At 47.2% G+C, this 26,651-nt stretch overlaps 2 protein-coding genes across 2 annotated transcripts; both read left to right on the forward strand.

The window, feature by feature from the left end:
• The first annotated feature begins 1,402 nt into the window (after positions 1 to 1,402).
• LOC135392591 (fibroin heavy chain-like) lies at positions 1,403 to 17,098 on the forward strand. Its single transcript, XM_064623297.1, has 5 exons — positions 1,403 to 1,504; positions 2,393 to 2,860; positions 9,249 to 9,538; positions 16,681 to 16,915; positions 17,009 to 17,098. Exons 1-4 carry the CDS (start codon positions 1,403 to 1,405, stop codon positions 16,910 to 16,912), a joined length of 1,092 nt encoding a protein of 363 aa, XP_064479367.1. The 3' UTR covers positions 16,913 to 16,915; positions 17,009 to 17,098.
• Positions 17,099 to 22,827: 5,729 nt separating this feature from the next.
• On the forward strand, positions 22,828 to 23,606 carry LOC135393558 (keratin-associated protein 21-1-like). The gene is made up of 3 exons (XM_064623968.1): positions 22,828 to 22,862; positions 22,987 to 23,376; positions 23,494 to 23,606. Exons 1-2 carry the CDS (start codon positions 22,851 to 22,853, stop codon positions 23,371 to 23,373), a joined length of 399 nt encoding a protein of 132 aa, XP_064480038.1. The 5' UTR covers positions 22,828 to 22,850; the 3' UTR covers positions 23,374 to 23,376; positions 23,494 to 23,606.
• Positions 23,607 to 26,651: the final 3,045 nt, after the last annotated feature.

Consider the following 26,651-nt stretch of genomic DNA (forward strand, 5'->3'; position numbering starts at 1 on the left):
TATCACAGCGCGGTACTCGATTTTTTCCATTTTAACTGAAGAGTGCACCCTGGCTGTTTGAAATGCCGCGCTCCAACCGACAAAAGCATGGAGAGGGTTGAGGGTGGTGCTCCGGCCCTCCAACTGATGGCGCCATGCGTCCTTAATCGCATTTTCAAATTCGCGCGCATTTTCTACCTCGGGCCGGAAACTTATGGAACCACCCTCGTATTTATACCCGTGGTCCGTATGTCATTTGTGCGCCATCTTCTTGTTCTGTTAGACGTTTTACGCGCTTACCTATAGTTAAAGCCGTAGACGACGACCAGGGAAAGACACAGTAATTGACAATATCGAATACCCACAGATGTATTCCAGGTGTCCCAGCTGTGCGTTTAGAAGTAAGTTCAGTGGTGGAGAACAGAGATGCAAAATTTCCGGAAATTTTGAATCGCAATTTTTTTTCAGGAAAATTGGAAAAAATGGAAACAAACGCGGTTACTGCTGAGTCGAAGCATTGCCGGCCAAGCCACAGCATACAATGAGCTAGAAACCTTAGTAGTGTTCGCCCTCTAGGCATAAATGCAGAGCAGAGCATCCCATGAGACTGCTGTCTACTCAGCGATAGGTAATTGGAACAACCCGTCCACTCCGACCAGAACTCCGACATTATGTGAACGCGATGGCGATCGCTTGGAATAGCAAGACGAAGCTCTAAGTTGGTGGTTCTGGGCGGATTAGAGGCACCTGAGGCAGTGTTGGCGGGTTGCAACGCATCGAAGACACGAAAATGTTTCAATTTTGTCGCCTGGAAATTTTGGTCAGTTTTTCCGGAGACGAGGAAAAAAAAAAAAAAAGTTTTTTTCCCCAAAATTTTCTGTTTTTTTCTGGGGCTTCGCATTTCTAGTTGAGAACAGTGTCAGAGTTTATAGCAAACCTTGTGACTAATTGTCTGGCATAAAATTTATCGGAAACCTAAAAAAGACAGCTTTGTTACCTTTAATATCTAAACTGCGTCTTGCTACGCTTTTCACTCGGCTTTACTTAATGACCTAATTTACGCAGCCGTGAAGACAAAATGGGCAATTGCCACAATTATCGCGGCGCTGCTCTGCTTTTGGTTCCTCTTCTTCTTGTCGTCCTCCAGTTGACCCTGCATTGTAGACCGGCTACGCCCAGACCTTCGCTGCTTCCGAAAAAAAGTAGTGGCGAACCATAACCTGCTATTAGTTCCGGGAACGTGACGTGCCACCTTAGCTTTTTCGCTATAAAAGGACGCCATTTATTCGCTGAAATCACTGCAGTTTCTTCAAACAGCACCAACAGACTTCAACTATGAACACCTTCGTGAGTACACTGGACTCTTCTCCGTGGATTATAGAAGGAATGGTGTATATACGTTGTGGTCTTCCGGGCTCCGTAAATGACCGGTGACGGTCAGTCCGAGATACGACGTGGAGCTGTGAGACGGTCTAGTTCGAGCAGCTTCGCAGCTTCCCTAAGAGGTCCTCACGGTGTGAAAGATGTAAGGGTAGCGATTGTAATTAGGATTCGGAATCCGGAGCCGTTTTCACAATCCCGGGATTTCTAGATGTGGATCGTGGAGCGGCACCGGGATTATTGTGCGACTGTCACCCACGAGGCCGCATACGTCTGTAACATCTCACACGTCTACGCTGTTGCAAATATAAATGCAGTGCGCGTTTATAGTACCTATTGATACGTTCCGCTCTTCTGTATTTTTGTTCATCCGTAGTAACTATAGCGCGTTCTGTTCTGGAGTAGCCGAGACTACTCTTCCGGAAAGGCTGTCATCATTTCGCTTTCAAATCAAACCTATTGATGAATATCAAAAGATGAAACAGGAAGATATTCTCACACATCGGAAGAATCCTTGTGATTTCGTATAGGGGCTGCGTAATGTTGCCTCGTGGCTGTTCTCAGCTATGCGCTCTGTAGTGTGTTGGGACAGCAACTAGCGTGTTTGTCGCGTGTCGAAGACAACACAGTTGGTTCGGTTTCGGATTGCAAGGTGCATTTTTCACGGAGGGGTCGTCTGAAAAAGAAAGATATTAATTGTTCTTTCCTTTTCGCCCGTACCACCAACCATTCGTTTGTCAGGAAAGCCAAAATTTACTATTCCGAAATCCCGGGATTTGGTCCAGCGAAATGCCGGGATTTCGGGACTTGAGAATAAACAGGGATCCCGGGCATGAGGTTAAGCCTGCAGAGATGGTAACAAGGTCCATTATTTTGCGCGTTCGTTTTTCTTTAGATTGTCATTGCATTGTAGAAAGCATATTGAGGCGATGCACGTACAATGTCGCTAAACTAGACCGCATTACATGCTAGCATGTTCGCACCGAGTCTAGCACCGTCTTTGTTGTTCTGGCAACGTCCTTTTCCCCTCCAGTTCGCCGCCGCTCTTCTCGGCCTCGTCGCCGTCGCCTCCGCTGGATACGCCGGTCTCGGCTACGGTTATGGTCTTGGCGGTCTTGGATATGCCGCCGCCCCAGTTGCTGTCGGCAACTACCGCACTGCTGCCTACGGCTCTGCTGTCAATCACGGTGTGACCGCTCGTGCCGTCGGCGTTGCTGCCCCAGCTGCCGTCGCTGTTGCTGCTCCAGCCGCCGTTGCTGCCCCAGCTGTCTACGGCGCCGGTCTTGGCTACGGCGCCGGTCTTGGCTACGGCGCCGGTCTTGGCTACGGTGCCGGTCTTGGCTACGGCTACGGTCTCGGTTACGGTCTCGGCCATCGCTATGGTCTTGGCTATGGTGGTCTCGGCTACGGCTACGGTCTTGGTCACGGCTATGGCCTCGGCTACGGCTACGGTCTTGGTCACGGTTATGGTCTCGGTTATGGTTACGGCCACGCCAAGGCTGTCTACTAAGAAGTATGCAGTATTTCGTCATAACTTTGCTCCTTCGCTGACGTCTTTTAAATATTCCTCAAGAACTGACTATGATGGTCGCTTTCTTCCATTAGGTGATAAATTTCCATCACTCGGCAAGGAGGAGATGATGTTTCAGGCCAACAACACCGAACCATCAGAGAAGAAATGCCCAGCAGTCCATCTGGCTGGATGTAAAATAAAAGTAACTTATTAGCCAGCAGTTTTGTGTCTTAAATATCTGATGACGTCCTGCTCAGTTGATGTATAAGTGGTGCTGATAGTTACAATTTACTGAACGTGTGTCTATTGTAATTGAGTAAAGGACCTCCTCATGTAGGTACTACCCTTTGCATGTACTCGCGTGCTCGATATGACGATACATAAAAATTGAATATTTTTCGTCTGGAAATATAACTGCGACGGTATTTGTTCACGCTCCAAACCAGATGTTGTTATGGGGTTGTGAGACTGCGCCCCATGTTATGACAGATAAATGTAAAACATGGTTGCTTGCATCGATGTGAACGAGCATTCCAAGTTTTACAGGAAATGGACACCTTGGTGTCGGAGGTGTCGGAGTAGTTGTAATTTTTATTAACAGCAAACAACATTTTACTTCATGCTGCTTCCCGAGAACTGACAATGTTTTTTGCGACAACAAAGTTATATGCTGAAAAAAGGGACGATCTGCAGTAAAACAGGGAGCTCTCTCCCTTCGAGTCTGCATCTTTACGTCCGGTTACACGTAGCTCTTTGGGGAGGGTATACCAAACACAACTGAGTGTGGACACTGGTTTGCGGAACAATTTCTCGAAACACAGAAGTTGTCTGAGGAAAAGACACCGTGTACTTCGGTGTCTCGTAGTGACGCATAGAAAATCGGCGACGGGAATATCAAAACTCATCCTACTGTGACATCACGCATCTCCACCAGTAAGGCAGCCATCGGGAGATGTCACGTGCCCACGAGAACCAATAGGAGTGACCGAGGCTCCTCCAACGTGAGAGCTCAACACCGCAGTTCGTTCGCAGTGTCTGCACAGCTACTTTTATTTTCCCATTGAAAGGTGAGACAGGGGGGAAAAGCAGCCTGACAAGACGACCGACTCCTGCAACACATGCAGGACCCCTACGACATGTAGAACAAAAATTATTCTTACCCGGATACTCTGGCGTGCAGTACATTGCGTGTGCAATGTGTGGCTAGAGTATGTACAGTATACATTTATGCCTGCTCTTAGCGATCGGTACCCAATGTAAGCCGGAACGCACTAGCAATAAATCCCTAACAGATCGGGAAGGCTGTCTGATATTCCGTCTTCTAACGCACAGCATGCACGTTCACTTGAATGAAATTTTCTTACTGGAAGCGATTTTTAGACAAGGAAAATATGTTACATTGTATAAACATGCACGCTCACTGGTACCGTCCTGGCTCCTCTGAGACAAAACACATTCCATACCTACAGATGTTTATTTTGTTCTCTTATTCACATAGAGAAGTATAGCCATCGCGAATATTCTTAATGTAGGAATGTTGTAATTTCACGAGGGACGCTTTCGAACACGTTGGAGCATTCTTGGAGCATTGGAGCGTTGTCTTACCTGTAAAAGTGGGCCGTGGCTAAATTTGTTTTTTAGGAGGGTGTTCCACTCACGTAGGACAAATGGCCCTTCTCTCGTATCCTGTATATGCTTTTTACTGCTCGTTGCGGGATGTCCCAATTAGTGGTCTCATCAGGAAATCCCGTTGATGACGATTGGAATGTCAGATCGAAGAGCGCACTAAGTTTGACACTCCTGCCACGAAGGCTGGACGTTTTTATTGCCATCCGATGTAGTGTGAGACAAGCACAATGCTCGCTCACACCTCTTATCAAAAGTAGTACCGCCCTCGCCCTAAGAAACGAAGAGCAGATTACCACAGCTTCGTCTTCCTCACCGGCGAACGTCACCCTGTTACTATGCCATTGGTGCCCCGGCCTATATACGGAGGCAATGGCGTCGAAGAAGTGACGTTTTCGAAATGTGTTAAGCTCACGTTTGACAAGAACTACTCTGTACAGTTGCGACACACAAAATGAAACTAGCGATGACGTGAGACGCGTTACTAAACATAAGTACAGTGAAGCCTCGTTATTATGACCATGATCGTTCACGAAAATTTTGGTCATAACGCGGAATTGTCATATTAACGGGGGGGGGGGGTAATTTGCACATGTTTCACTGCATTGTTCCCCAGCAGTAGGGTCGTAAAGCGCGTATATGTCAGATTATCGGGGGTCATATTAACGAGGGTTCACTGTATATTGTTTTAGTGCGTCGCACGCTGTCGCCTTTGGTTACGTGAGGGATAGCGCTGGTAGTTCAGTGCACGCCCAAAACATAGAGGGAGCTTCGCGCAGTGCGCAGAACCCCCAAAGCTATCCCTTACGTACGCAAAGGCCATAGCGCACGATGTGTTAAAACCCTCTATTGCTTCACGAGATGTACGTGTTATTACTCGGACTTGTTATAATAAAACTTGTAATTTTGATTGTAATCGTATTGATTAAGAATATCTTCTTCGATTAAATGTAGTGTCCTTTGTTATAGATTTTATTTCCGCTTGTGTTCGTGTCGTTCTGACGTTATGACACGTGATACGTGTGATGTCAAATAGCTTGTGACGTTGATCAGTGCCTCATGCTCATCGTTTCTGTCTAGTGTTTTCCACTTTATGATATAGAACATGGTACAAAAGACATTCCACTTCTTCTTCTTCGTCTTTTTTTGTTTTTTTGTTGTTTCGCGAAAGCCTTCCCGGCAACGCCTATATGCCGCGTATCTCAAGAAATCGGGAATGAAAATCTGTATCGCAACAAATAGTTAAAGGCAGCGGTGAACGCGTTTCAAGCTGTCGCCAGCGCCCCATGGCCTGTATTGAAGACAAAGAGGATTAATTTATGCTCCTGACCGGTTCGCTTTTCCGGCCCCGTTATTTATCCCACACTTTCGCCGATATTGATGAGGAAAGGAAGAACGTTTCAACTCTGACTCCCCGCGGTATATACGAGCGTGTTTCCGCCTCAAAAGAGATCACGCGCCGTTGAGATAAAGAAAAAGCACCTGTCAATACCTTCTTCTCGTATTTTGAGTTTCGTTCTTTTTTGGAATAGCGAGCCGGCATTAGCCTGGCTGACATTTCCATTTTTTTCTTTCGTTTCATTCTATTAAACGTATCCCCCCCCACCCCCTTCTTCTCGGTTGAGGGCCGGTATCCGAGCTATATATTGTGATGCCTTTATGGAAGTTGAGTTCATGCTTGAAAGTTATGAACCGAATGAGCTATGCTATTCTTGCTTGAGTGCACCACAAAGCAACTGTGGCTATAAGCGCTCCGGTGATATAGGGAAAGCAGAAAGAAGTGGGAGACAAATGGATAGTATGCCTCCAAGACCGATTTCATGGGGAACTACTCGCCGCTAAAGTATCCGAAAAAATCGAGGGGAAATCCCTGGCAGCGTATTCGAATCCTAGTAGCTCGTTCTTCAGCATGACGTTGGTGCCAGCAGTGTCTAGCGCGGACAGATATGTCGACTGAAGGCCCCAGTCGATTGATCCTTACGACTGGCGACGGTTTACATAACTGTCGACTAAGGCGCCATGGAGCTCTACAGGATTCAGTCGACTGATCCTCGAGTGAAGCGCCACACCGACCTTTGAATTGTACTTTACACAGTAATTTGTCATCGCGTAAATTCTTTTACTTTCAAATACTTATGCAACCTTTCGACACGCCATTCTTTTCTGCTCTTCTGCATCCTCTTCTGCTTCCGTCTGCGGTTGTCTTTTCATAATCATACAGTCGTATTCTTCTTGTATTCTTCTGGGTATATGGTGCTGCCTTCTACCTGCTATTCTTCTTCTTCTTCCTCCGTCTCTGGCTGAATCTAAGGAGAGGATGAGCGAGGCGTCCGGTAGTGACGTGGGGGAAGTCGCTGAATAAGTGGAGTGGCTGAATAAGTCGACTGACGCGGTTGACATGGCGGTGTTCAGTCGACATTTGTCGTCTGAACTACCCAAGCCGAGTGTCTGTCGACTTCTCTGTTAGGTCGATATAGACCGGTTTACATGCAGACGGTAGATCGACTTCTGTCGCCTTCATGTAAACGTTGTTATTTGCTGTTGCTGCGTTCAATCTGTCCGGTAGTGATGTAGTAAGATTAAAAGGAAAGGAGAAAGAGGGAAAGAGAGAAAGAGGGAGAGAAAAAACGAGGCGTTAATGAACCAGCAGGTCGTGATCGGAAGCAGAAGATGATTTCGAGGCCTCGCCGAATCTCCCGCAGTTCGAAGGACGTTTGCATCGTAGCTTCCAGTCGTTGGGTGCCCGTGTTTGCAATTATTGTTGTCTTTTACCTTCCATTTGTAATTAACTTCAGGGACACCAAATTGCACCTTCCAATACGTTCATTACGTAATCGGTCGTAGTTTGTAAAGCTCTTCTTTGTTCTTTGCCCACGTGCTAACTTGATTTCACGGAATTCGCAATTCAAGTATTATGAGACGCAAACGATCTGAAGTTTGAAGCGCGAGTAATTTTTGAGAAAAATATAATTATCCAACGATTTTGAAGCATTTGCTACGTCAGTCTGAAGAACAAGTTTTGGTTACGGTGAACGTCCACCTTGGGCATCTTCTTTTTTTTTTTTTGACGCGCTGTCCGACGTGCTGTATCAGGGCCCTTGTGGCTGTTCTTTAGCCACCAATAAAGTCATATCATATCTGCTAATGGAACGTTCCTTTGGGTTTGCAGCTGACGTTCAGACACGCTAAAAGAGCTATGAACACACATTCACGGACAAAAGAAACACAAAACCTACAGCGAACCTACATGTGCTTCGCGTTCTGTATGTATGTTTTGTTCCTGAGGTGCTTGTACTAAGCACGCTCGAACCCAAGACGAAGATGCCTGATAAGCGGAATTTGTGGAGAGAGTCGCTTGTCCGATGTCGTTGATTCTCAGTCGACATATCTACGTGCGATCACCTTAACCGTCCCAAGTGCTACGTCCCAGTCGACCTTTTCTGTTCTCTACCGAACCACCAAATGAAAGCGAACATTATCCCACAGAGTCCTTCCGACACAACCTTTGTTCCTGTCACTCCGCAAAGACGGATCACTCCGAAGCCATTTTCCTTCTCATATAGTTTCGCTGCTTCCAATCTGCATTTAAATAACCCCGAGTGACCCAACAACCAACCAACCTTGGTTCTCCTTCCAACGTACACAATAACTCTCCTTTCGTGTTACGAAATATCCTCATCTTGAATCGCCGCATCGAATGATTAAAGCCACGCAGATAATAACAAAATAATGGCCAGCGAACAACACAATGCAACGCACGACGGGATAGGAGCTGGTATGAGGGTCATCGTAGAATTTTATACGTTATGGCTTCGAGTAATTTGCCGTGTCCCGTTAATCACGTGTGGAAGAACGGGACTTCCGAAAGGACGTTCAGTGAAGGACGCTCTCCTCTTCGTGTTAGATGCAAACCGCGCTTTGACCTTTCTGGCCAGCTGGCCTCATCAGGACACACCCGCGGTGTCCGTCGGTGGCCATGACGGGTACTCAACTACGTCATGATTTTTTTTTTTTTTTCATTGTTTAGCGAGGAGCTTCTTCGGTTGGTCTTCGAGTGGTATAAAAGCCGGTTGCAAACGTTGGTCATTCGCTGATTTCGTTTGCAAGCAGACGAGAACCTACCTAACCTCAACATGAACGCTGCTCTCGTGAGTACCTATGTGAATTGTGCGTGGTGCAGAATGTGGTGAAGCGGTGGGTGTTGTTCGTGAGCCTGGGTTTTGATTGGATACTTTGTGCAGTGTAGCCGCGGGGCACAGGATTGTAGTAGATGACATTTCCCCCCCTTAAATTATTTCTGTATGTAGATTGCGGTTGAGTTAAAGTTTAAACGGGGGCATTCACGGGGCTGGGTGGAATCGATGTTCTGCCTGACGGTTCGCTGTTTTTGCAGGGAGCCACGTGAAATGGGTCCTAGCTTAATACTCACAGACGAGCCCTTTTTGAAGCGCCTACACTGGGTCAATGTTTCAGCATTCATGCTTTCCACGAATACTTGCGCACGTTAATTGCGACTAACTACCAATCGGCGCGTCCAAGACCGAGCACTCCAAGAAATCTTGCTTGCTAAGCGCTAAGAGCGCTATATTTCACTCACTGTAGACAGTATGTGAGTCATTTACCTGAAAACATGTACGAGAGATCATCATTTTGCAGGCGAGTATTTTCAACGATATCGTAACCAGGGACATTCCCAACACCGAAGACTGTGGACCTGACTGTGTATACTGAAACCTTTGTTTCTCTGCAGTTCGTCCTCTTCGGCCTTGTTGCCGCTGCCTCCGCTGGAGTCGTTGGCCCAGCTGGCGTTGCCGTCGCTGCTGCTCCAGTTGCTGTCGCTGCCCCAGCTGTCGTTGGCGTCGCCAACTACCGCACCGCTGCCTACGGCTCCGTCGTTAACCACGGTGTGACCGCTCGTGCCGTCGGCGTTGCTGCTCCAGTCGCCGTAGCCGCCCCAGCTGCCGTCGCTGCCCCAGTCGCTGTTGCTGCCCCAGCCGCCGTTGCTGCCCCAGCTGTGTACGGCGCCGGTCTCGGCTACGCCGGTCTTGGTTACGCTCACCATGGTGTCGCTGTTGCTGCTCCAGCCTACGGCCTCGGCTACGGTTACGGTTTGGGTCTCGGCTATGGAGTCGGCGGTGTTCGTTATGGTGGTCTTGGATACGCCGGCCTCGGATACGCCGGTCTCGGATACGGTGGTCTCGGATACGCTGGTCTCGGATACGGGTACGGCCACCACGCCAAGGTTCTCGTGTAAATGGTGAGCGTGCTACAATTGCACATTATATAGGTCGCTAACGCAATCGCAAAACTTAATTGATGACGAGGCTGATGATGTCTTATTTCTATTTCCCTCAGATTCAGCCCGGAGTCAAAAGGAAACGAAGACACAAGACGGCGCTTACCATCTACGCCGCACAGAAATTTGCCAAACGAAACTGAACAATAAATTTTATATTTATTGGAAGTTGACACAAAGAGTTGTTAGCATGATGTTTTCGGGTACGAAGTGGCAAAGAGTTCTCAAGAGAGAAACTGATGTTCTGAGGCTGGAACAACAAAAACGGTAATCCAGAAGATGTGGGTTCGATCCCTACAGCTGGCTAACCTTTTCAGTGACTTTCATCTTTCATCAAAGAGTTCTCGTTCATATGTTGATGGCTTTATCTTTTCCTTTTTTTTTCTTTTCCTTTTATTTTTTTGGAATAGCAAGCCGACCTCTGTTTGACTTACCTTTTCTTAATAAACATCCCTCCCCTCCTCGGACCAGATATCGTCTGGATGCCGGAGTTACTTAAAGGTACTGTGAAGCATCAGCCATACAATTTTATACTGCTAGCTTATTTGACAGCCTGGGTGCTCAGTATACAAACGCCACAAATTCCGTTCAAATCCACCGCGTAGTTTTTTTAAATAGAAAATTCAGATGTAATATTACGGGCAACCCTGTATCGAAGATCCGACACGAACTCCGAAGTTCCCGCCATGTGGAGCGCATGATGTCACAGGGCGCATAAATATAAACATACACGTGCTAATAACAATGGGAGAGTACAGCGACATCTGTGGACGGCTACCATCACCACGCCGGCTCACCGGACGTGGTGCATTTTGGTGTTGGTGACTCTCACGGTGATTCTTCTGACAGTTCTGTTACTCATTTCCACGATGTACCAACGTTCTTGCATTTTGAGAGAATATATGCCAGGATCTCATGTAACTACTATCTCGCTTGGACAAACTTTTCGAAGAAAGTTCGAGAAGCCGGCTACTTAGCCCGTGACTTAGCCGATAGAGGGTTAGGGGACATGTAACACTGTTTCTCGACGAATGGGCGTCTGTTTCCCACCAGGCGTCGCCCCGCGCCTTTTCACCGCAGTTTCAGTCGCGATTAAAAATATTTAGAGTTTGCAGTATGGGATTCTTTCGGAATAAGCTTTCAAATGCCGCAACAACAACATGCGTCGCTGCCAATATTAACAGCTTGCCTGATGCTTTACAGTACCGTTGTGACAGGTCATCCCCCGTTATCTCAGATAAACGTAACAGACGGTTCTTTGCGCCAGTGCGAACCTGCATTGAAAGTTTCACGGAGTAGAGGGCTACAGAAGAGAATACCGAAACACATGCGGCGGCGGGGGGGGGGGGGGGGAATGTCAAAACTGGGTTGCCGTTGTTCACCACACGCGGCGAGTATAGGCATCGTCACGACCACTGGTCACGACTATAGCAGAAAAAAAAATATAACAAGAGAAGGTGGGGGGTTGAAGGTGAGGTATATCTTCAGGATGAATGAAACCGATGAGATCGAAGTGCGCTGTGGATGGGAGGTACGTTAGGTGGGTCTTTGCGCAAGGCCCGTTTCCTGGAGAAAACGCCCAGCTCATACCAAGCTGATACCCCAGCTCATACCGAGACAACTCATACCAGACAACTCATACTACATCCAACGTTGGTATGAGTTGTCCTGGTATGAGATGGGCGGTCGCCGGCCCGTATGCTTTCCTTTCTCTCTGGCTTGTACGGTAAACTGTTTTCAAGGCTTTCAACGTGCTCCCCCGGCGCTATGGCGGCGTCCACGAGAAAACAGTGTATGCTGTACAATTTAAAGAATGGGCCAGAATTTAATTGAAATATTTTGGCCTTATGTGAATCTGAGCAACTTAAGAAACCATCTTGCAGCGTTTGCTTAGCTTTGGTGTTGGCTCGCGGATTGCCGCTTAAAAGAAGCAATAATGTATAAAAATATAAAACAAAAGGTGAGTAGATTTATGCATGAGAGCAAACAGAGTCCTAACTGATGAACTGCAGAGTATGTACATGCTACCTATTGCAGAAAGTGTATAGCATATAGTGAAAGTATGAACGTATTGTGAATGGAACTAACGTATTGAACGTATTGTACTACGTAACACTACGTACTACACGTACTAACTAACTACGTACACTACGTAACACGAACGTAACACGTATTGAACGTTAACGTATTGTGAACTCATTATTTCATTCCCCACATCATTACCAGCAGTGGGGTAAAGTATCGCCCCTGGTGATGAAACTACCAATTCATCATTTCGCAATAAAGTTGTTGTTGTTGTTTTATGAACATGAGCGCACGGAAAGTACGACAAAAAAAAAAACAGTCGGGAAAAAGTCTTACGCGGCTGTTGGATAGTGTTTGCTGTGCGCAGTATACTGTATCTGAGGTTTCTGGCAATACAACACAGAAACACGAGTGTGTTCAAGGTTCGAGGACATAAGATTTTCTGGTAGGTTCCTTACATGTTCCACACACAAACGTTCCGAATATCACTGCGTTTACATGGACGTGTACCTCGACCGAAAGCATCAGTTGAGTAGTCGACCAGATCGACTGGCGACGGTTTACGGGACGACCCATTGAGGCGCTGCCACACGAATAATTACTTTGAAACTTCCCGAAAATTCATCTATCTCTGATTCTCTGGTAACACATGTGACTGGCTTTTCTTTTCAGACGATTTCTACAGGCTTTCACACTTGTCACACTAGTCTTGAAGTAACCTTGAAGTAGCGTCCGTCTTGAATGAGACTTGTATTGGGCTGTTGGCTAAGTCATCTGATCCATGTGTGGTATTCACATGACGCAATCCAGTCTACAGCTGTCGTCCTAAGTACATCATCCCAGTGACCCATTTCCGCTGTGTCGACCTCCCTGTCGATACATGATTACTTTTGCTTACACGACTTTCATCGACTTCGTGTGAACGCACCAGAAAGAAAACACGCCACGTTTTCTGTCAAGTCAAAAGGGAGAAAGATAAAGAGCGCCACCCATCGTTTTCTTCTTGTTGCCGCCCTCTCCCGGCGACCTTCGAAGGTCTTCTGCTTCCGGCAGGCGTGTACACGCAACGGACCACTTTCATGCTTGTTCACTTTTCGTCGATAAATAGCGCAGATTGTCGAATTAACTGACACATAACGGCCCCAGGCGTTTCTGTGCTCCGTTGGGATCCAGTTATTAAAGGGTCCATTAACCGATATGAAGAAATCTGGCAGTGGAACAAAGTTGGCTAGAGGAAACCGTATCAGCTGCAGGTCGGTGTCTGGTCAGCAAGTTCTTTTTTTGGATGTAAACAACGTAATGGCGTTATTCCACTCCGTCCTTCAGATTTTGTTGATTTAATGCGTGCGCTGTGAGCGCGATATTATCATAATAAAGTTTTAAACACAGTTTGCGAGGGTGCATGACTGTGGTCTATCGTGTTGGAAATGTCTCGACAATTAGACAAATTCATAATGTGCAGATGATACATTATTGACCGTGCTTCAGAGTCCTGACGGCATTCCAAACAAATAAAATTGAGAAATTTATGAACGAATGTATGAGACAGCTTTATTTTCGAGGATACATCGTGATTATAGGCTTCGCAGCGGATGATGTCTCGGAGCCCATTCAGCCCATACAGTCATTCGAGGCAAACACTATTGGCTAATATAAACGAAGCAATACAAAAGTCGAACATGGTGAAAGAAACGATTATACCCCTATAAATCACACTGCAACAAGTTATTTTTACATTATAAAAGCGATAAAAATGGTTCAGTGCAAACTTAAAATAATAATGTAATTGGGTGTTTACGTCGTGAGACAACTGAGGCAAACTTAAAACCACACAGGGACACGATCAGACACACGTCTACACATACATAGTACGGTTTGTGCATGACTGTGTCCCTGTGTGGTTTTAGGTATGCAATGCACCAGCAACCTGCGCTGTGCGCCCTGGCGAACTACCTCAAGGACATACGTGCTGAAGTAATCTGTTAAATCATTCAGTGCTTTCGCACATCAAGCGTCTCGTTGGTGAGCGAGGCAAAATATTTGCTTGTGCAGTCTTCCGCGAAACAGAACGGTAGGTCGATGCTTAGTCTCAGGTTAAAGAATAGGTCCTCGACATCTACCGGGATAACATCGTACTCACAGTCTTCTAGTTTACGAAGGTCCCTAACCACATCACTCGGGTTCGCAACTGCAAACAGGTCCTTTGTACGGGAGGCTGTCCAGACCTTTCCTGCGATGACACCCTGCCAAGTGCCACGCTCCGAGACGATGGGGCGCAACGGGAAGTCAAGCTTGCGGGCCTTGGGGCTTGTGGCGAAGAACAGGCCAAGAATCTCCTACTTCGTTAGCAACCGACACAGCTTCGGAAGCTCCCAGAACCCCGGAGGTATCTCTTTTTAATTTCGCAATTTCCTTGTCTAGAACGAGCATGATGTTCTCGTTGACAGCAGTCAGCGCCTTGTGTTGCGTCATGGCACAGGGTAACACAATGAACCTAGCCTCTTTGTCAGCGAGCAAGAGATCGCAATCCGACTCCAATATTTTCCTCTTGACCACTTTTGGGTCAACTTGCCTCCTAGGCCCTGGGGAGCGCCTAACCCTAGCAACGGCGTCGACACATCGGTCACACACATAAACCTGCTCATCTGTCGGACACTTAAGAGCGATATTCCTTGCAAACGCGACTATGTACGACCATGGGAAACGGCAAGCCGTATCTCAGCATGTACGATAATACGCAGGCCCTAGAGGTGGAAGCACTGACTTGTCTCAAAATGATAGCCACATAAGCCAAGCACACAACGAACGGTCCTGCAGGTCCGGCAAGTAGCTGGAGAGCATCTGGATGAAGAAGAAGGCACACAGAAGCCCTCTTGACCAGAATCATATGAATAAGCGACGAAAGGGGCCGGTTTGTACATCATAGAGAAACACACGAAGGCGAAACACAAAGACAAACACGGGGAACGTCGTACTTTCAAGCTGTAATAACAAGAAATGACAAAACGCAAGCAATAGAATACCATGTTTGGAAACTCAGTGACTTTATTGCAGTTACATTTTACAGATACCTCACCAAAAAATGTTAGCTAGTTATAGAAGTTAAACTAGCTAAATAACTTCCTTGCAACAGTAACAACGTGTACTTTTACAAGTTAAACTTGTACTAGCAAGTAGACTAGTATTCAGAAAAATAGAGTAGCAGGTAATGATTTCTAATCTTACCACACCGTCTGTCAAGAGATTTTCCTTGTGAGTTCCTGCAGACTTCCGAAGCATTTCCTCTAAAGTTGGTCCGGGACGCATACTAAACCCCAATGTGTCCTTCCAACGGTCTCTCTCCACACGCCCAAGTCTGCATCGCTTGTCACGTCTGCGGCCTGCTTGTTCCAGCAGGCCTCGCGTTGGTGACACGGCGCAAAACTCATCTCAGACAACGAAAAAAAAAAAAAAAAGAAACCGCACTCTAGGATGGATGCTAATTCCTCTGTTGTAATCACACAAGTTCTGGTTGAACTACTGGTCGAGACACACCCGAGTACCCGCTTCGTAGCCTCGTCCGCCACTGTGGCTTGCTGTTGTTCTGTTCATTGCTACTGATTTTGAGACTGTAGTCCTCCGTCCCCTCAGGCTCAAGGTGTCGCACCGGCTAAGCTGTCCCCTCCTATATTTATGTTTATCATAAAATACAACACCCAAGTTTACGTTGAACACTATTGTATACATCGATGCGTCCATCAATAAAGGCGTATGGTCGACGGTCTCCCATACTGGCTGCACCCATCACGTAGACGGGCCCGTCTCGCATTTCATAACGGCATTCCGGTCTCAAACAGATCCCGACTAATTAGTGCTATAATCACCGCAACCAACTGTCATCTCCACACACACACACACCAAAAGTTCCGTCATGCTCGACCTTGTCAGCTCAGGCGACCTCACCCAGACCTCCGCCCATGGCCGTGACGGACGCCAGATTCTTTATCGCGGTTAATGCGTGCGGGGAAATAGCCACCAACGGAACAAGCACCGGGAGGTCTATTCCTCAGGCAAGGTCATGGCTATTCACAGCCACAACACTATGGGCCTCACTGAACCACACCTGGCCTACAGGGTTGATCAAACGCTTGACGAAATTTCATCATTCAGTGTTCCTCCCGTTATTTTCTTTTTCTTTTTTCGTTTCCTCGTCGGACGGATATACGTGCACTGAAATCAATGCAGGTGGTTAGATGTGGATATATAAGGGACGTGGCAGAATAGAGATTTACGCATTCGCTCCTGTTTGCAAATCTTCTAGCACCATGCAGGCTCTCGTAAGTCTCACGACAGCAAGTTTATATAGGCGTGGAATCCCACGTGCCTGTGGATATCTCTACGGCGTGGAATATGTAGCTGCAGTCGCTAGAGTAGTAGTAGTGCAATAGTTGGTGGAATCGTCTGAAGATCGCAGCATCGTAGAGCCGCTCATTGCACGAGCACGGACGGCGTTACGATGCTGCGATCCTCAGGCGATGTCAGCGACGTGCCCCTGGTCTCTTAGAAGGACTCAGACTGATTCCTCGCTGTTCTTAATTTTCGTACGGTTAGAATAATGGATGAGACTTTAGTCTTGGAGTTGTAGTTACACAAGACCTGGCTTTCTTGCCTAGAGGACCAAGTGAATGAATGTTTTGGAAACTCGATCAGAATCAGAGTACTCGGCTCTTTTTTCCCAGGCTCTCGTCCTCCTCGGCCTTGCCGCCGTCGCCTCCGCTGGTGTTGTTGCCCCAGCTGCCTACGCTGTCGGCTCCACCCTTAATGTACCAGCCATCGGCTACGGCAACGCCGCCGTCACCTCTTCTGTCACCCCATCTGCCCTCGGCGGTTACGGTCTGGGCTACGGTTACGGTCTTGCCCACGGCTACGGGCTTGGCTACGCTGGCCTCGGCTACGGCTATGGTCTCGGTTACACCGGACTCGGCTACGGTGTTGCTCACGGTTACGGTCTTGGCTACGCTGGACTCGGCTACGGTGTCGCCCACGGTTACGGAGTCGGCTACACCGGTCTCGGCTATGGTCTTGGCTACGGCCACGCTAAGGTTGTTCTGTAAATTGTGAGTACGCGTTACCCTTGCCTCATTGCTGTCTCCGGCGAAGATTGACCTCCGGGAAAGCTCGATTAAGTTGATTTGCGTTTCCTTTTTCAGATTTCAAGCTTCGAAAGTATGAGTGGGATGCTTTGTGGAAACAAGGCGACTAGAAGTGTGTATGATTGCTTGACCGTCAGTCAATAAAACTGATAAAACCAGCAAAGCTTGTTTCTCTGTCTTCACTTACCACCATAGATGGCGCCCATAGGTTTCAAAAGTGACGTTTCTGAGCTATAATAGGAACATATCAGCGAGACATGAGCAAAACAAGCACTCATCCAGATTATAACAATGACTGACTTAAAAGGCTGGTGCATCTGAGTAGTCGATTAGAAACACAGCCAGCAAAATGGGAGAACAAAGGAACGTTCGCTGGTATAGACAGGGGAACTGTAATGTCGAGGTACAGTTCCGATGATCAGTACATATAGAAGGTCAGACAAAACGCGCATATAATTCATTTCATCTTCTGAGTACGCACATGTTTCGCGTGTACTTTATTAAACGGAGACATCTAGAAGGATTCGACATAATAATTACGAACAAAACTCTCAAGTCCTGGTGGAAGCTAAGGTTGATGTTGGAAATGTTTTTTTTTTCGCTCTACAAGAAAAGGCATTATGATAGAAAGCAGGAATTGACACCAGGAAACGAGGCTGATGAAATTTCGCTCTTCACAAACGCTTATATGCACATATCTTGCACATTTATTTCTAGCGCTTACATATAGCGCTCAAGACCCAAATTGGAGACTAATAAATAAACAACTAGAAGTAACGACCTTCTGGTAATGATGTGATAGGTATGTGGGGTTTGACACAGGTTGAGATTGCTGTTTGCATTTACTAAACGGCGCTACCCTCCTTGAGGTGTCCATATGGGGAAGCGGTCCGCGTGAGTACTGCTCTTTTGCTGTTACGTGGCGGAGACTACTAAAACGCTACTATTTTGAGTTGTCTGAAGACCTAATGGCACAGTACACATATGATAAACGAAACAATGCAAGCGGGAAGCCGGATTCTCAGAGAAACATGCCCTAAATGGGGCAAGGAAGGGAAGACATCCGGATTGTCCTTACGGCGTTCTTGTCCATGTGGCTGTAGATATTTTATCGCCCGGCTAATACATAGAAGTCAGAGGTCTTTTATTTTGTGCAATATATTGAAATACAGAATAAACAGAACCACCAGGCAAGCCTGTGACGTGGTTCTGGATTCATTCTGGGTTCATAGACAGCAAGTTGCAGAGGACAGACTTCTTTTATTTGATGTTAGCATCACGAAGCGACTGTGTCTATGAGAGGCTTACAAACGCGAAGAGATGGACAAGAGGAAGAATGGAATAGGGGAACATCAGAGGGAGCAGTGATGTCTGGAAAAGCTGCCGAAAGAACCCAGAAAAACCTCAGACACCACAGCGGGTGGTACTGTAGTTCTGTTGGGGCGACCAGGGAGGGCGACCAGGGAGGTCGGTAGGTTGGTAATTTTTTAATTTCAGGTTCTGCTGCGACGAAAGCAAGTTCGTCAGGATTACGAGATCAATACTGGATTTTAGTACGGTCTTTTCGCTACACAATTCACATACATTACACTAAAGCTCTGCTTTGCGCGACGTGCAGCTAACAAAGCGCAGGAAATCGGCCCCGCTTTATTCTCTTTTAGTAGGCAGCGTGACAACACACACGTGTTGATTAAAACATTCGAACCTAATACCTCCCAGTCTTTAGCCTAATCTTGAAGCTACCATGAGCGACATGATACTGTACGTGGGCAAAAACACAGGCCCTGATTGGCCGACATTGGCTGACCGATCGTGTCTTCCACCAGCAATGCTGTATAATGGCCATTGCACGCTGCTTATCCAGAGGTGCCGCGGTGCCGCCGTGTCCAGACAATAGACGACTTCAGAAAATCCCAGAGAGCTTAGCGCCGCTTTGAACTATGGGAACTTGGTTATCAGAAAGGAGAAGGTCTGTTTCGATTTCTCCTCTCTCTATCGGCCCGTTGTCCACGATGTGTCAAGGTCAGCGAAAACGAAAGTGAAGGACTGTTCTCCCTTCCTTGTGACAATAATCTCCCAGGATGCAACGCGTGCGCAAGGAGCACTGGGATTACCTGAAATCGTCTATCCCTGGTACTACGTCTACACGGTGCGAGCATAAACGTCAAGTATAGGAAAGCCAGTGAACTCTTGTCGAAACCGAATCAGAGAAATCCACAAGCAAATTGGATACCGAAAAATAGAAAGCTGGGCTCTTGGACTCGTTGCTATACTGCATGACAACTTACAGAAAGCGTGCATTCGTACCGGCACTTTAATGAAACAGATTGCAACGGAAAGAAAACACCAACACCATCCTATAGTCGGTGATAATATAAGTTATCCACTCGACCCCGCCCCCACACAAGAATCGCTCCGCGCGCGCGAATGTGGTGCGGCGCGGCACTACATCGCGAAGCGGAGGCGTAGTGCGAAGGCTGGTAGCCAATCGCAGGAGCCTTCCATATGCAATCTGTATTTTAGGACCGCGTTCTAGACATGTGTCGTCCAGTTCCTCGTTATAGTTTTTCGCAATTCCTTTCACTTCTAAAGGGAAGCTGCTATACGCATGTGCACATACAGTTCGGTGACAGGGAGGGGTGTGATGTTTTTCTCTTTTTCTCTTTTCATCTTTCTTTTTCATTTCTGTGGAGTTCATCCATTCATGGGTTCCTTATTGGAGTAGCAGAATTCGTCAGGTGAAGAATTCAATTTCTTGCCTTTTTTTTTACATTCAAACACAAACTCAACCATCCTATAGAATCCACTGCAGAAAGCTACCGATGTAAATGCCTCAGGAAACTGCGGTAAGCGCATTACGTGGGGTGCTTGTGCACCGCCCCCGGAACTTACCAATTTTCTCCGCCGCAGTATATGTCCTTGCTCCTATAAATGAAACGGTGATGGAAGATGGATGGACAGCACCTGCAGCATGCTCCATGGTCACTTTGAAGAGTCGGAAATATAGAGGTACCCTACGCCCTACTGTACTGCCCTATAGGTTTCCCATAGTTTTTCTGACAGGCTTCGGAGACGAATGTTGTCTCACCCGTCCTGAACTAAGCCAAACAAAACACACACAACACAACAACAAACAACAAAAAAATAAAGCCGCTGTCTCGTATTCTTTCCTTCTGTCCTATCTTCATCTGTCCGCTAAAAGCTGTAAAGACAACAACGTTACCTGTACGCCATGTCCAATAAAAACCTGTAACATCAAGACAACAGGGGTAGTGTAGACCAGAGCCGGCGATGGGGGGAGGGGGGGGGGCAAATAAGGCGACCGCCTTAAGCCCCGCGCACGATGCCCACAACCAGGGGTTACCTTTTTTTTAAAATATCAAGTATGCACTTAATCGCACGCGCGATCTTAGACTTAAACAGAAATGAGAGAAGAATGTGTTACGTTTTTGTGTAGTTCCGTGTTAGCGCCGCGAACCAACTGTGGCTATGAGCGGCGTATAGATGTGGACCCTTTGAGAGAGGACAGTATAAAGGAGTGGGGGACAGGAGGGGTTAGCATGCGTCCAGGGTCGACTTCACGGAGAGCTGTGGTGACATTCGTCTGGAAAGCGTTCGGAAAACCCAGGGAAAACCTGAGACAGCACAGCCGGTGACAGGATTCGAACCCGTGTCACCTCCCAGTCTCGGCGTGGAAAGCGATCATCCTAACCACCATGCCTCTGAAGCTGGTAATGTGTTACGTGTCTTGTTCCGTCATGTGATGAGAAAAAGTCCCACCTTTAAGAAAAATCCGCGGAAGAACTGCCCACCATATTCTTCGTCTTACGACTATAAACCGTTCAGTGTAGGGTTCCGCACGACTGTTTTCAATAACTAGCCGACAAAACAGTTGACAACATGATGCCTGCTCTGCACCCTGTGAGCGGTGAGCCTGCCTACAAGAACGGTTCCGTCGAGTGGAGGTGTGAGCCGAGTTTTTAGGGCGGTGTGAGTGTTGAACGCAACGCTCGCATACCGGAACCACGAGCTCCGTGAACTCCATTCTCGGTTGAGCGTCATTGGTGCAACGGGAAGTTGATGTTAGAGCAATCGAGAAACCCGGTGCGAATTCCGGCTGTCTGGGGTTTTTCCTGGGATTTCCTCGGATGCTTTCAGACATATGTCGGCACAGTTCCCTCAGAAGTCGGCCCAGGACGCACATTCCCCCTGGGCATAAGTCGTGATTTTGCCCACCTCTGTGAGGCCGACAACGGCGAGCCCTTCCGCCATCACCACCACCACCACCACGTACCACCACCAATCGAGAAATCACATATTGCAACAACCATGAACACACGGGTGACGCGAATTTCGCATTTGTCCCTCGAGGTTCGAAAAGGAGACACGGCCCTGTTTGGGTTGGCAACTTTGAGTCGGGTTGACCGCGTTTGCAAGCAAAGACGCTGCAGCGTTTCGTTGGTGCAGAAGACGCCAGTCGCGGCTTGTTTCACGCCAACTGTGTCGAAACAGGCCCCCGCAATATGCCTTTGCCTCAGGCCCAGCACACCCCTAGCACCGGCCCCGGTGTAGACTATTCTGTTCCATAAACACTTCAAACCTGATACGAGCACCTATAAGAAATATGTATAATGAGAACTCATTGTATTGAGCACGCGACCTTCACAAGTACAAAAAATTTGAAGCTCGTTCATTAAGAAGGCTGTGCCCATAGCGGTGCGTGGGAGTCGTCCGAAGGGATATGAAGTGTACCAGCATCATGAAAAGATGAACATTCCTCTGGTCTTTCTTCAGGAAACGCCCTGTGTTGTGTCGTGGCTGTCAGATTTATTGTAAAGCTGACCCCCACAAAAAGAAGAGAGAGAGTTGCAGAGTATGCGGCATAAAAATACGAAAGAGAAACTATGGGGAAAGAACTAGGTTTCCTAATGAGACATCCGTATTACTGACATGCAAAACAATGAACAGGTGTCGAGTCAGGGGTTCATAAGTCCCTATATAGAAGTATAAAAGTTTAAAATGCGAAGGAAGAAAAAACACACTCGACAAATAAATGTAAGAATAAAGGTGCGGATAAATACTACTCGTGCGCTGAAATATCGGCTCCCGTTTTTTAACGTCCCTCAGAGAAGATCACGCATCATGCACTTAGTTAATATAGGCTGTTTTAGCATCAAGAGTCCAAGCTCTTTGGGGCCCCAAAGAACGAAAGAGTCGCCCCGCGTCCTGCGTAAAACATTGTTCTGGGGTATACTGGGCGCTTAATGTCGACCAGGTGTTCGTCTGGGGCTCCAAAGAGGTTGGGTACCTTATTCTAAAAGTGCCTAACGATGTGCTCCGTGGAGCTCGCACCCGTTGGGATGAGCAACTACTTCAACGAGGATAATCTGAAAAGTCTTAGCGTCATAAAAGATATCGTCACACATCATACTGCCGTCCGTGTCATCATAGTCCGTGAATGTGTCGACAGCACAACTCGCAGACACTACCCCACGAATTCAAACAGCGAACGAAATTGGCGCGTCTCAAAGGTCTTCCAGGTTATCCTATACCGCCCAGCATTGTATCCCATCCGACATTCTTCATTACGTAATTACCTCGGCTGTATATTTTCATTGTAATGTTACGTGCAGCATAAAGGCGTCCATATCCCTTTTCTAATTGTTTCATTTCAATGTCCTGGCATCGCCCATTGCCACGACCAAGGCCTTTCCGGTACCTTTTGGTGAAAGCCACACCCTAGACTATATTCTGGGCTGCATAGCAAAATTATCGTCTGATGGACCTTCAAAGAGTGTTGTCACCGCCCCTCTATAGGGTCTGATTCGGGTATAAAACGGTCAACTCCCTGCTTCGACGAACACATTGCTTCAAATCAGAGCAAAGTAAATCAACCATCATGCAGTCTGTTGTAAGTATTTCATCTGGTGCGCTGTGAACAGGGCCAACGGGCTTGCTTAGGGCTTATCCGATAGACCGTGGTGGGAACTGATAGAAAATTCGACTTATGTTTTGTATGTCTATTTATTTCAAAGGTTGCCCTCCTTGTTCTCGGCCTTGCCGCTTTCGCCACCGCCGGCGTTGTTGGCCCAGTCGGCTACGCTGCCCACTACGGAGGCACCCACAACGTCCCAGCCGTCGGCTACGGTAACGCCGCCGTGTCTTCCTCCGTGACCCCATCTGCCCTCGGTGGATACGGTCTTGGCTACGGTTACGGTGCCGGTCTCGGATACGCTGGTCTCGGCTACGGCTACGGTGCTGGTCTTGGCTACGCTGGTGTTGGCTATGCCGGTCTTGGCTATGCCGGTCTCGGCTATGGTGTTGCCCATGGTTACGGTCTTGGTCTCGGCTACGGCCACGGTCTTGGCTACGGCTACGGTCTTGGCTACGGTTATGGCGCCCACGCCAAGGTTGTTTATTAAATTGTAAGTGCTGACATCTTTAGGCTTCGGTGTAAGCAAACGTGCTAGCGGGTTTCTTCAGCTTTATTCCTTCATACACGCTCTCAGGTTATAAAATGCTTCATTTTCCTGTTTTTTCAGATTTCAACACATCACCGGTTCAGAACAGTCAACGGGCTGCAGGATGAAAGGCGATGAAGTTAATGCTTCATCAACGTGATTGGCATGAAATAAATTATTGTGTGAGTGTCATCTAACAAAGGTGTTGTTTTCCTTACTTGTCGGTGGCTCTCGTCTTGTCAGTCTTCCGCTCGACCACTCCAAATCCGTATCTAAAAAAAAAAAACGGTTATGTTGCTGCATATACAATACAGGACTGCGTATGAATGTGAACATCTTCGACACAAGTGCCTCTGGTTAGGTCAAACTATAGTGGACACGAAAGTCCAATCAGGATTCAGGAAGGGGTTATCTCGCTTCTGCAGTGATGGGCAAAGTACCTCAAAATTGTACTTTAAGTAAAGTCCCAAGCAGCACCTGTTATACTTTAAGTACAGTACAAACTACCATGTTACAAATGTACTTAAAGTAAACTACAAAGTCATTTGCAAAGTACTTTAAAGTATTCATCGAGTACATTACAAATTTAGATCGTATCACTGGACGTTTCGACCGTTGGTAGTGATAAAACGTGATGTAATTATATGTTTCGACTTTTATCTTTAGAGAGCTTTTAGCTAGCATTTATGCCAAGCACTCGCTAAAAAACATGAATAGTTTACAGCTGACTCATTAACATGAAGAGAAAGAAATGATTTTGCGACCAAGCTTTGCGTTTGTTTTGCCAATTGGGTACTTGAGTACTTGAAAGGAAAGTGCCGGCTGTGCTGTCCCTGGGTTTTCCTCAGGCGCTTTCAGACATATGTCGGCACAGTTCCCTTAGAAGTCGGCCCAGGACGCACATTCCCCGTCAGTCGTGACGTTGCCCACCTCTGTGAGGCCGACAGCGGCGAGCCCTTTCACCATCACCACCACCGAAAAAACCTGCTTAAATACAGTACAAAGTACACAAATTGAAATGTACTTTAAGTAAAGTACAAGTCGTAGCGAGTAAAGTACTTAAAGCAGTACTTGAGTACTTGGTACTTCAACAGACAAAATGGCGTAGATGCAGGCTAGCTGACGGATGAACTCCATAATGTAACGGCCAAAGGACTCGGACTCATGCATACGTTTTTACATTTATCGGGTTGGTACTACATACATTACTACTACATACATACTTTATTACATTTATTATTACTACATTATGGGTTGTTATTTCAAGTACTTGCCATCACTGGTTATTTGACATTTCGTAGCCGATTCGATTTTTCCTCAGGGGTGACTGCCGTCGCCACCGGTAACATCGTTTTCTTTTGTCTCGTACAATCGCGTTTTTATCTTGGTTCATTGTTCATCATTCCTGACATTGTTTTTCAGTCACGTGACGTAAACAACTTCGTCACAGATTCATTATATAACCGTGTTAGCGCCGCGAAGCAGCGGTGGCTATAAATGACTTACTGACGTGCATAAATAGAGAGAGAGGACAGCAGGAAGGGGTGGGGGCGGGGGGTTAGTATGCGTCTTCGGAGGACTTCAGAGGACTGTGCCGACATTCGTACCGAAAATCTGCCGGAAAACTCGGAGAGCACATCAAGTGCCGGGATGCAAACCCTAGTTCTGTAGGCCGATATTGAAATAAAGAACCCATAGCCTATTTTGCGAGAGAAAGACTGGAAAAGCTGTAAATGTTTTCTCACGTTAGGATTCTTACGCAACAGCAGCGTTGGGGCCGAAAGAAACAAATGAACGTGTAGAAAAACGTTACCAGAACACGAATATGTTTGATACTGCTCGCAGCTACAGGCCGTCAGCTTATCTCGCTCCATGACTTGAAAACCCGAGACGAGGTAGGGACGATAACAGACAAACACAAACACGGTCTCTACCTCGTCTCGGTTTTTCAAGTCATAGATCGTCACCACCAGGTCGCTTGCTACCTAACTTTCCTTTCGTCATCTCGCTGTTCGCTGCAGATTTTTATTAAAAGCCTGTAGCAGAATTCTTTCTGTAGTCTCATGATAACACAGACGGTTGCCTGGTACCCTTTTCCTTTCTAATCGTTAATATCTGAGAGGATGAAAGAAGATGTGAACCAGTCGGACGACGAGCAGCTTGTATGGGCCTGTTGCTCTGGGCCAGGTGGCGCGAGTGAGCAGCAACATCAGCGCCCCAAATCATGCAACATTCCCCAGTTTAGCAGACGACGCGGCACTTTCAAGTACGCGGTTTCGAGTTGTTCGCGCTTTTCAAGAAGCACCGCTTTTTCTGTTGATTTCCTACAGGTTTTGTAGCTTCCTCGGCACCATACCGTTTGACACACCATGCAAAACCCGCTGATGGAACTCCTTACTGTTGGGATCCGCGGCCGTTTGGGCCCGAAATGGCGCTGTGCAAACCTCAGTGCAACAGCCCTATACCCCGCCACAGAGTTGCAGGCAAGTGGTTTCGAATCCGCAATCTTGTGGGGATCCTATATGTCACCGACTGATCAACAGAGGCTACTAATTGATACAGACATTCTAAGAGGCCATTCCAGAGAAGGACTCCTTTTGGGTCTTTTCTCGAAGATGATTTCTTCGCGATTGACGTATCCTCCACAACAACTTTATTACAAGATGATAAAATGGGGAGTTTCATCGCCAGAGGCGAATAATCTATACCCCATTGCTGGTGGTGATGTGGGGAATGAAATAATGAACCCATTCACAATAAGGATCCAAGTCCAACGGTATCCAGAGAGGTGAAGAGAGCTTTGAGGGCAGAGCGTTGGTGTGCTGGATATGGCCAGGGACAAAGCAATTTTGTGAGAGAGGGGGGGGGGGGCGAGAGTCTCGGAGAGTACGGTTCGGAAAGGTTGGTAGTGTGTGCAATGGAGAAGAATGTGCTCTATAGATCTTCTACAGCCCCACAGTGACTGCATTGGGGACTGTATTGCGCTGCTGAGAGGAGATCGTCGTTCCGTACTTCGACGCCTCGTGACTCCCCTGGCTTCCCGCCCAATGGATCGCTGACATTCTCCCACCAGCCATGCTGAGAAGAGTTGATCCAGCGCTCGCTTTCCGCATGCCCCGCGACACACCTCTCGTCAAGGTACCGCATTAGTCCATCGAATACGCTTGGATGTGGCTTTTACAGCGCTAGTGGCGTTACCGCTGGCGTATCCTCAAACGCGATCGAGCCCAAGATTTACA

This window comes from Ornithodoros turicata, chromosome 4, assembly GCF_037126465.1.
Source record: "Ornithodoros turicata isolate Travis chromosome 4, ASM3712646v1, whole genome shotgun sequence".
Lineage (NCBI taxonomy): Eukaryota > Metazoa > Arthropoda > Arachnida > Ixodida > Argasidae > Ornithodoros > Ornithodoros turicata.